Source organism: Eubalaena glacialis, chromosome X (genome assembly GCF_028564815.1).
Source record: "Eubalaena glacialis isolate mEubGla1 chromosome X, mEubGla1.1.hap2.+ XY, whole genome shotgun sequence".
NCBI classification, from domain to species: Eukaryota; Metazoa; Chordata; class Mammalia; order Artiodactyla; family Balaenidae; genus Eubalaena; species Eubalaena glacialis.
The window spans coordinates 59,481,111-59,491,641 of record NC_083736.1 but is presented as its reverse complement, the minus strand read 5'-3'; the positions used below and the strand labels follow the sequence as shown (position 1 = coordinate 59,491,641).

Genomic DNA, 10,531 nt, shown 5'->3' with positions numbered 1-10,531 from the left:
AAGGGCACAGGCTATTAAGTCATACAGTCCTGTGCCATTGGGCAGTTATTCTACTTTTTCAAGTCCATTCCCTCCTCTATAAAACGAGGATAGTCATATCCACTCTCCATAGGACTGAAGTGAGAATGAAATGAGACCAGGGATAGGAAAGTGGTCCACAGAGTGCAAATTACAGTGAAGTATCTTACAGCCACCCACTCATGCCACAAAGAAAGATCAAGTCACAGTGAAGTCTTCCTAGATTTTATTGGCACTGAAATAGAACATTGGTTAAGCATAAACCCCTCCGAAAACAAATTTTAAAAACCCCAAAAATACACACACAAAAAAACTGAATATAAAATCTAACCTTTTTCCCCAGCTTCCCTGGGGCGGGGGGGTACTACCTTTAAGGCAGCTAGATTGCCCCACAATTCCAGGTTTGAATTTAGCCAATATAGGGCATATCACCAAGAGAGTGTCAATATAATTCACAGCAATGCACATAAGACTCCGCAAGGTCAAGCAGGAGGCAAGGGGAGGGAGGGATCAAAGCCATGGACTCTGGGCTAGGGGCACTGCATGGAAGGACAGTAGGGCCCCTTGGGGAATGAACTCTGAGGAGAAGGCAAAAAAAGGAACAATAAAACCAAATACCAAGAACCTTAAAAAAGGATTGTATGACCTATAGTGACAGGTGATATCACTAATACTGAAAGCTTCCTACATTAATTTTTCTGGCAAAATATTTTTTTACAATATAGTATATGCTTCCTAGGTGTAGGGGTGGCAAGGGAATGAGGCCAAAACGATCCTGTCCCAACACTAATATCTTCTAAGGGTGCATTAGCAAGAAACACAGAAATCAATATTGAGTTAGATGCCACTAAAATATATAATACTGTTGGAAAGAAAAAGAGCACACATGAGACAGAGAGGAGGAGGAGGCTGCTCCTGGGTTGAAAGAAAGAGGTGGGGGTGTGAAAAGGACCAGGCCAGAGCCCCTAACAGCTCTCTGGTTTACAGCTCCAAGGGATAGCACAGCTGGTGGCAAGACCTGGGTTAGAGGTTTATTAAACAGAGGCAGGACCCAATCACCACCTTGGAGAGGTGTAAACTGTAGGATCTGGGCCACAAGCTTCTCTCATCATACTCAGCTTCTTCCACCCACTCAACAATTGAGCCAACTGACATCAAGATCCAGGGCTCACCAAACCAAGGCCTTAATGGCCCTGAAACAGGAGCTGTGGTCCAAGTAACTCTGAAGGGAGAAGTGGTCTGGGACCCCTGGCAGGTAAAATACTGAAGCCACGTGTGAATATTTCCTCCCTTTAGCAAGAGTTCTGGATGGGGCTGGCTGGGTTTGGGGGTAACCATCCCTACTGTTCTACCTGGAGGGGGTTTGGGGATTGGAGTGGGGAGGGGCAGATCCCAAGAGGGGAAGAGGAACACAGAATAATAAGTAAGGGATATCTCTGCCCATAGAGCTCACTTGAAACAAGTCTAGGCTCCCATAAGGCATAGGGGCAGATCCTCTACCCAATCTTGTCTGAACAAAATGGCCAACGGCCTTCCAGGATGTTGGTGAAGCCTCTTGCAGGCACTGTCTCCCCCATATCACCCTGAAGAGAAACTGAGTCCCTGAACTCAGGGACAAGGTTTACTGGGACCGAGTTTGTAACAGGCCCAATCTGGGAGGTAGAGAGAAGAATGAGTGAACATCTTTTTAGCCTCCAATCATTACAAAGCCTAAACAACTCTAGAAGGAATGGACACTGGGAGGCTTAATCCTAGGGCAGTTGACATCCTAGAGCATATAGCCAGGGCTCCACCTCCTTCTCTAAACCCTGTGATGTTCCAATTCTGCAAATCACAGGACCGTGAAGAGGAAGGCAGTGGTGGGGGCCAGTTTTCAACATACTACACTTGACTCCTGCAGAGCAACAGTAAATGTGGGGGTATTTCCCAAATCAAGTGGGAAGTGCCTCTGAGCTGAGAAAGTGATCTCTTCTAGCAAGCTAGATCACCTGGGATAGAGGAAAAAGAGGGTCCCATCATCACCACAGTGGGCCGTCTCTCTGCCTAGGGAAGTGAGTGAGGGCTGAGGGGCTAGGTTTGGTCCCATGGCTGTACTGAATGCTTGGCATGACTCCTGGGCTGCTCTAGTTAGTGGCTCCAGCACAGTGTGAGTTAGGCAAGAGTGTAGGAGTGTGGGGGCAAGGAAGAAGGGAGGAGGGGTCCCTAGAGGCTGGGTGCCCATTACATGGACTCAAACTCATCAATGCGCTGCTTAGTATTGCCCTGCCGGATCTGGCGCAGGGTCTTGTATTTGTCTCGACCCAGTCGCATGTTCTCAGCATGGATCATGTCATTAGCAGTCTTCTTGGACTCATCACGGGCATTGGCCAGCTCTGAAGTGAGGGCCTGTGAGGGTGCAAGGGGATAAGGGGTTAATGGCTTCCTCTCATTTTACCTCCCCTCGTTAATCAGATGTATTTTCTGATTTATTTCCTTCTTACCTTCCTCCCACCCTCTCCACCACCTTTCTCTCTCACCCCCCCCCACCCCTGCCCCCCTCTTTATACACACAAACACAGACACACACATTTTTTGAGAGCCATTTCCAGCCCTGTTAGAACTGCAGTGGGGCAAGAATTAAAAAAACAAAACAAAAAAAACAAAACACCAACTTAGCAGATCAACTGATGACAGAATCCTGAGAGTAGAACAATACACCAAAGATTCAAGTAGGAATTGTGACAACTAAGTGTTTTCTGAATATGAGGTACATGGAATATAGGTGGAGGACGGTGCAAAAAAAACAAAAAAAAAAAAAGGAAGAGGCGGTCCAGGCTCTGATTAATAAGTGAGAGGTGGGACTTCCCTGGTGGCACAGTGGTTAAGAATCCGCCTGACAATGCAGGGGACACGGGTTCGAGCCCTGGTCCGGGAAGATCCCACATGCCGCGGAGCAACTAAGCCCATGTGCCACAACTACCGAGCCTGCGTGCCACAGCTAGAGAAAGCCCACGCACAGCAATGAAGACCCAACACAGCCAAAGATAAATAAATAAATAAATTTATAAAATAAATAAATAAATAAAAAATAAATAAGTGAGAGGTGCCCTCCCTGAAAGTTCTCACTGAGAAATGCTCAAGCTCCCACACAGCACTGAGACAGGCTCCTCTACTGCTCACGTGCCCCGATGATCTAGGGAAGGCCATGGGCTACTAAGTCAATACACATGGTCTCCATGACCATGCCTCGATACCTTCAGGTGCTTCTGCACACGCTCATTCTTCTCTGCCTCAGTGGTACGTTCCTCCTCGCTGCGATCCTTGGCCATGGCATCAGCCCGCAGTTCGGCGCTGGCCTCTGCACCGTTCTCATCCTGCTCATCCTGCTCATTCTCGGCAGGCTCTGCCACATGAGGCGTGCTCATGGCAGTCTTCAGCTCTGCACGGGTCTTCTCCAAGTCTTCTTGTACCATCTGAGCCTGTCCAGTAACAGAGGAAGAGAAGGACTGGCAGTCAGACCAGGCTAACTTTCAGCATCCCTATGTGTGCCTAGAATGGCCCAGCAGAAAGCAGGCACCAGGTAGGCCAAGTCACTTTGTCTGACTGATCCTGAGTTCCTTCAGCTGTATAATAGGAGTAATTGTACCAAATTCCCTGGGGGTATTGGAGAATTCTGGGAAGTATTTGAGAAAGCCTTGAGCTCCTTCTCCCATGATACCCACTGTCAAGGAAGGATGGAAGCGTGAAGAAACCCAAATCCTCACATCAGTCAGAACGGCCATCATCAAAAAATCTGCAAACAATACATGTTGGAGAGGGTGTGGAGAAAAGGGAACCCTCTTCCACTGTTGGTGGGAATGTAAATTGATACAGCCACTATGGAGAACAGTATGGAGGTTCCTTAAAAAACTAAATAGAACTACCATATGACCCAGCAATCCCACTACTGGGCATATACCCTGAGAAAACCATAATTCAAAAAGAGACATGTACCACAATGTTCACTGCAGCACTATTTACAATAGCCAGGACATGGAAGCAACCTAAGTGTCCATCGACAGATGAATGGATAAAGAAAATGTGGCACATATATACAATGGAATATTACTCAGCCATAAAAAGAAATGAAATTGAGTTATTTGTAGTGAGGTGGATGTACCTAGAGTCTGTCATACAGAGTGAAGTAAATCAGAAAGAGAAAAACAAATACCGTATGCTAACACATATATATGGAATCAAAAAAAAATGGTTCTGAAGAACCTAGGGGCAGAACAGGAATAAAGACACAGACGTAGAGAATGGACTTGAGGACACGGGGAGGGGGAAGGGTAAGCTGAGAAGAAGTGAGAGAGTGGCATGGACATATATACACTACCAAATGTAAAATAGATAGCTAGTGGGAAGCAGCCACATAGCACAGGGAGATCAGCTCGGTGCTCTGTGACCACCTAGAGGGGTGGGATAGGGAGGGTGGGAGGGAGACGCAAGAGGGAGGAGATATGGGGATATATGTATATGTATAGCTGATTCACTTTGTTGTAGAGCAGAAACTAACACACCATTGTAAAGTAATTATACTCCAATGAAGATGTTAAAAAAATAATAATATTTTTTTTAAATAAAAAATAAAATAAAAGATACTTCCAGGTATTATCTTTAAAAATAAATAAATAAATAAAAGAATCTAAGGAACTGGAGCCTATGCATATGATACCCCATCCCACACTGCTTTGTCCTGGGCACTGTATCTTACCTTCTGCTGCCATTCCACAGCCTCACTCTCCTTTTTCTGTCGGGCCATCTCCAGCTGGGAGATCCGAGCTGTCAGCTCTGCCATTTCCAAGGCCTGTGGATCAATTGGAAGCTTATGAGAGGTGGGCCTTCTGGTCCTCAGGCCCCAGGTGTCTTCAACCCCAGATCCCCTGAGAACTAACAGGGAACTTGCTGCTCTACTTGCTTGCTGCTCTGGAGGCTCTTTTTACCACACTTCCTCCAGGAAGCCCAGAGGAACACTCTTATTCTCAGATCTACTATAGCACCCTATTAACTCCAAACTATTTCCTTATAAGTCAGAGCTCCCTGCCTAGACTATAGACCTGAGGACAAACAATGTGTCATCTCTGGCTCTTCCTCATCTCTCTCTCTCCCTCTCTCCCTCTTGGTATTGCCAATTGCACAGTTAGGGCCTCAGTAAAGCTTTGGAGATCACTGTGTCACTGCCTGAAGTGGCAGACCCTTTCCTGTTATCCTACAATGCTCAGGGCTCCACTAAGACTCTTCCCAGGACAAGTATAGGAATGACACTCAAGTGTCACAAAGTGATCTGAAGAAGGGAATAAAGCTTATGTATGCCCTCACACTTTGGGCAAATCTCCCAGAGGACGTTTCCCCCTGAGAATTAGGTTTTAGGTTCCTGCACTCCCACTCCAAACGGTACAGGGGGAGAGCATATGTCAAGGACTTTGGGACACAGGTTCTTAATTTCTGAGTCACAGAACCCTTGAAAATTGTGATGAAAGTATAGATGCTCACCCTTCTCCCCTAAAAAATGTATAGACACACAGTTTTACATGTGATTTTAGGGAGCAAACCTTTAAAAGAGAGGCAGAAATGACTTCTCATTCTTACTCAGTCACAACAGTGTGACCTCTGACGAGTCTCTTCAACCTCTCTGAGCCCTAATTTCCTTATCTGGGCATATTATCCCACAAGGATTAATCTCATAGGGTTATTAGGAAGAGGAAATAAGGAAGTAAGGAAAAGGGAAAAGTTGCTAGTATAGCTTGTAACACACGTAGCTAGTCAATCAAGTGTGAATCCCTTTACTTCTTTCCTCCCTCTCTCCTTTGTCAGGTCATCAGCTCAAATCCCCAATTGCTAAGAAAGAGAATAAAAGTAAGGGTTAGGGAAGAGTATTTGCAAAATGACTTCTCAGCTTGCTTCTGAAGGAGCTATCTGCTGGAAGCCTGCTGAGAGTTACCCTGCTGGAAAGAACCAGTCCTGCAAGCAGAGGTGGCTGTGAATAGGTAGGCAGACAGAAGAGAAAACTCAGGTCCCATAATCCCAGCCCATTTTGTAGCTTTACCAGTTGTTCCTGGGTCTTCTTCTGGTCCCGGGAGGCCTGCAACAGGGCCTCCTTGGCCTCTTCAGCTTCTTGACGCTCTTTGGCCAGTTTTTCAGCCTCGCTCTGGGCACGCTTCCGCTCCTGTTCAAGTTCCAGAGCCCTGCGGGTCTGTTCTTCCAGTTCTGGGAAGAGAAGGTAGGGGAAAGGTGGTGAAGAGTGCAGAGATCAAGAAGGGACACCTAACTTCCTTCCTGGAAATGCTTCACCCCAGGACACAGCTGGCAGAATGTTCTAGGCACTCTTCCTCTTGCCCCATCACTCCTCTATTCTTTAGCCATATCTGGAATATATGGCCTGAGTCTGCAGCTCAGACAGAAGGGTTTCCAGCTCATAGAGTCAGACTGTGGGAAAACCCAGTCTCCAAGGTGACTCCAAGCCTCACCTTGTTGAGCCTTCTTAGTCTGTTCCTCAATCTGCTTCAGTCTCTCCATCAGTTCCTCCTTTTCCCGTTCAATCTTCTCCTTCTCCTTTTCTGCCATCTCACGTTTCTTCTTCTCATTTTCCAGCAGAGCACTAGGAAAGGAGAAAGAAGGGATGGAACAGGATAGCAAGGCCACATGGAAGCCTTGGAATCCCCAAGGCTCCCTGGCCCTGGCCCCTCAGTCCCCACCCATCCAACACACTCAGGGCTTGTGAGGCAAGACCACTCTCCCTTCTCTCTACATTCTTGTCCTTACATCATAGCCCTACGTGGGCCGGTATGCTCAGGGCCCTGTCAGTTTGTCCCAGAATCAGGAGATCCAACCTGGACTCTCAGCTTGTCCACTACCCAGTGGGTAATCAGTGGGTGACCTTAGCTACATCATTTCTTTGTTCTTGTTCTCAGTAACCTTATCTGTAAAATGGCCAAATAAGTCCTGCCCTATCTACCTTATAAAGTTACAGGGAGAAAAGTTTTGGATCTGTGCTGATATACTGTGGTTCAAGTCTGGTGATCCCTATGGCTAGGGCATCAGTCCTCTGGCTGCCCTCTGAAGCTCAGCTCTAGGCTCCTTTTCCCCAGAATTTGTTGTAAATCTAAAATAAGTATTTGCTTTTTCTTGCCCCAGCGCCTCTTCCAGGAGGCCTTCTTTTCTCCCTTGGCTAGATGTCTTTTCTCTTTCTGACCCCTCAGAATACTTGGCCTATCCTTCTCCACATCCTTCCTCCCTGTTATTTTTCTCCATAGTACTTCTTATCATGTCACATACCATATAATATGCTTATTTGATCTGTCTGTCTCTTCCCACTAGAATGACAGCTTCATGGGAGCAGAGCAGAGATTTTTGTCTTTTTTTTTTTTCACTGCTCAATAAATATATATTGAGTGAATGAATGACACAGCATTTGTACCTTGAACCGTTATATATATACTGTTTTTTCCCTTTCTTCTACTATACTGTGAGGTCCTTGAGGGCAGGTTCCTGCCAGATCCAGTTCTGTAAACTGCCCCTAATTTCATTTTTTCAGAATAAATGTGAACTTTGGTGTCTAACCTCTCACACACGGAGTCATTTTCCAGCCTACTAGATTAGAAGCCTCCTGAGGTTCCAAACTCTTTATGACAGAGTATCTACTAAAACAGTGCTCTCAAACATTAACATGCACAGGAATCACCAGGGATCTTATTTTTCAAATAACTTACTGAGGTGAAATTCACATAATATAAAATTAACCATTTTAAAGTGAATAATTCAGTGGCATTTAATACATTCACAATGTTGTATGACCACTACCTCTACTAGTTCCAAAACATTTCATCACTCCAAAGGAAAACCTCATACCTGGTATTAAGCAGTTTCTCCACATCTCCCCTCCCTCCAGCCCCTGACAACCACCAATCTGCCTTCTGTTTATCTATTCTGGATATTTCATATAAATGGAATAATACAATATGTGACCTTTTGTGTCTGGTTTCTTTCACTTAGCATAATGTTTTAGAGATTCATCTACATTGTAGTATGTATCAATACTTTGTTCTAAAATTTTTAATGGCTGAATAATATTTCACTGGATGGCTGTACAATTTGCTTATCCATTCATTCACTGATGGGCATTTGGGCTGTTTCCAATTTTTGGTTATTGTGAATTGCACTGCTATGAACAGGTACGTGCATGTACATGTTTGAACACCTGTTTTCAATTTTTTTCAGTATATACCTAGGAGTGGAATTGTGGAATTATATGGTAATTCTACATTTAACTTTTTGAGGAACCATCAAATTGTTTTCTACAGCAGCTGAACCATTTTACATTCCCACTAGCAATGAGCATGAGTTCCAATTTCTCCATACCCTTGCCAACAACTGTTATTTTCTGTTTTCATTTATTATATCCATATTAGTGAGTATGAGGTGGTACCTCACTGTGGTTTCGACTTGCATTTCCCTAATGACTAAGGGTGTTTTCATGTGCCTGCTGGCCATTTGCATATCTTCTTTGAAGAAATGTTCAACTAGGATCTTAAGTTGCAGATTTTGAATCAGCAGCTTTGGGGTAGGTCTCAGAATACTGCCTTTCTAAAAAGTTCCAAAGTTGATGCTGATGCTGCTGAGCTTTGATGCACTTTGAGTAGCAAGGGGCCGCAGTGCAAAAGGGCTTGGTAGGGAAAATTCTGGTGGCTCTGCCCAATTCCACTCAAAAAACCCTAGAGTCCAGGTTTAAATGTGCATGAAGCCTTCTGCTACTGCTGCGATACTGGTCAGATAGCCCAGAGCAACCCAGAGTCCACCTAGAAGAGCAATGGCATGAGGGTCATAGATAATGGGGAACTATGAAATGCCCCTCCCTCCTATGAGCCTCTGAAATCCTAGGGTTCTAAATGCCTGCCTCCTGGGGATGGGGATGCCTGAGACTTAATGGAAGGGGTGTATCCCTGTACAGCTCTCTCTCCCCCAGTACCAGGATGGCTTCATGCCTTGACTTTAGCAGGCTTGGCACCTCTGAGAAGCTTCCTTGCCGCAGCCCCGGCCCCCACTTCAGTTCCATGTCACCTACCGCTCCATCTGTTTCTGGTGCTTCTCCTCCCGGGCCTGTGCCTTCATCTGCTGCACCTCGATTGTGTCGGGCTTGCGGCGGCGCATGTATAGCTCATGGTTCCCCATACACAGAGCCAAGATCCGCTTGTTAATCCGCAGCCGAGGAGCATAGAAGACGAAGTCCTGGTGGAAAACCAGCAGTCAGAAAGAGTTTAGAGGGACAGATAAAGGTGGGCTTCTGCCTTCTGAAAAGCTAAGTCCAAAAGCACTGGAAAGATCACGTTACAGATGGGAAGACCAATTATCAGAGTGGGGAAGTGACTTGCCCAGGGTCAGATGGCAGGTTAGTGGCAGACCCAGGGCTAGAACCCAGGCTTCTTGACTCCGAAACCAGTGCTCTTTCCACCGAGCCACAATTTCTTTCAACCTTTGCTTATGAAAAGCATCCTAAAATACCCTCAATGCAATTGAAAGATAGAAACTGACTTTATCTGCTAATTAGATATCCTGCTGGGTCTCAGGGGCCTCTCTTAGAGGCCCAATAATCCCTGCATAATACCGTGGTGAGTGTAGTATGGGTGGGCTGGACTGGTTCTATAATCTCCTAAAAGCATATCCTAGACCCAGTCCCTTCAATCCTGTTTGGAATAAGGCAGTTTGTAAATACATACATGAATATATAAATCTCCTGAACATCGATTATCCTGGTTGTTGTTTTTTAAATATGCCCTTGATCTCAGCTGGCTTTGTTACTTACCTTTTTCTGATGAAAGTTGAGCACAGCAGCAGTATTAAAAAAACAAAACAAAACAAAAAAAAAAAAAAACAAAAAAACAAAACACACACACACACACAAGAAAATCCAGTGAGTTTGAGTTTGTTACTACAAATACCACTGGACCAAGGTCACCAGCTGATGGGCTAACCACCAGCTCCTCTGCCACTGAACCCAAACTGCTACCATCTCACATAGCTTGGGGTGCAGTAGAAGAAGCACAAGAACCAGAGGTCAAACAACCTAGGTGTAAATCCCAGCTCTATCACTTTTAGCTGTGTGATCTTGGGCAAATCACTCCATCCCTCTGAAACTCAATTTTATCATTTATAAAATAGGTATGCTACTACCTACCTGACAATGTCGTTGAGGGTTTAAAGAGACAACATATATAAAGTTCCTAGCAGGGCAAGTTCAGAGACCTCGGAGCTGGAGAAGAATGGCTGAGGCCTCATGAGAAAGGTCTGGTTCAGCATGGCCATTGGCCCTTGTTGGACATGAGGTACATCAAAAGAGGAAACTCCCATCTCAGTTTTCTATCCTATTCCCAAGCACCAGCTTTCCAGTCTTGTCAGCCACAGGCAACTGAGTAGGTGACAGGTGTGGCAAGCATGTTAGAGGAATGACTGGACTGAAAGCACTTTCTTGATTTTGGATTGCTCTGGAGATAAGTCTTGA

The 10,531-nt window shown here is 45.4% G+C and overlaps 1 protein-coding gene across 1 annotated transcript in view; it reads right to left on the bottom strand.

Moving 5' to 3' along the window:
• Positions 1–227: 227 nt before the first annotated feature.
• Positions 228–10,531, bottom strand: part of MSN (moesin) — a 66,367-nt gene continuing 56,063 nt past the window's right edge. The window contains exons 8-13 of the mRNA XM_061179161.1: positions 9,098–9,261; positions 6,504–6,634; positions 6,083–6,243; positions 4,751–4,843; positions 3,252–3,476; positions 228–2,403 (exon numbers count right to left, since the gene is read on the bottom strand). Coding sequence (XP_061035144.1) covers positions 2,239–2,403; positions 3,252–3,476; positions 4,751–4,843; positions 6,083–6,243; positions 6,504–6,634; positions 9,098–9,261 — 939 coding nt within the window. The 3' untranslated portion in view covers positions 228–2,238. The remainder of the gene's footprint in view (positions 2,404–3,251; positions 3,477–4,750; positions 4,844–6,082; positions 6,244–6,503; positions 6,635–9,097; positions 9,262–10,531) is intronic.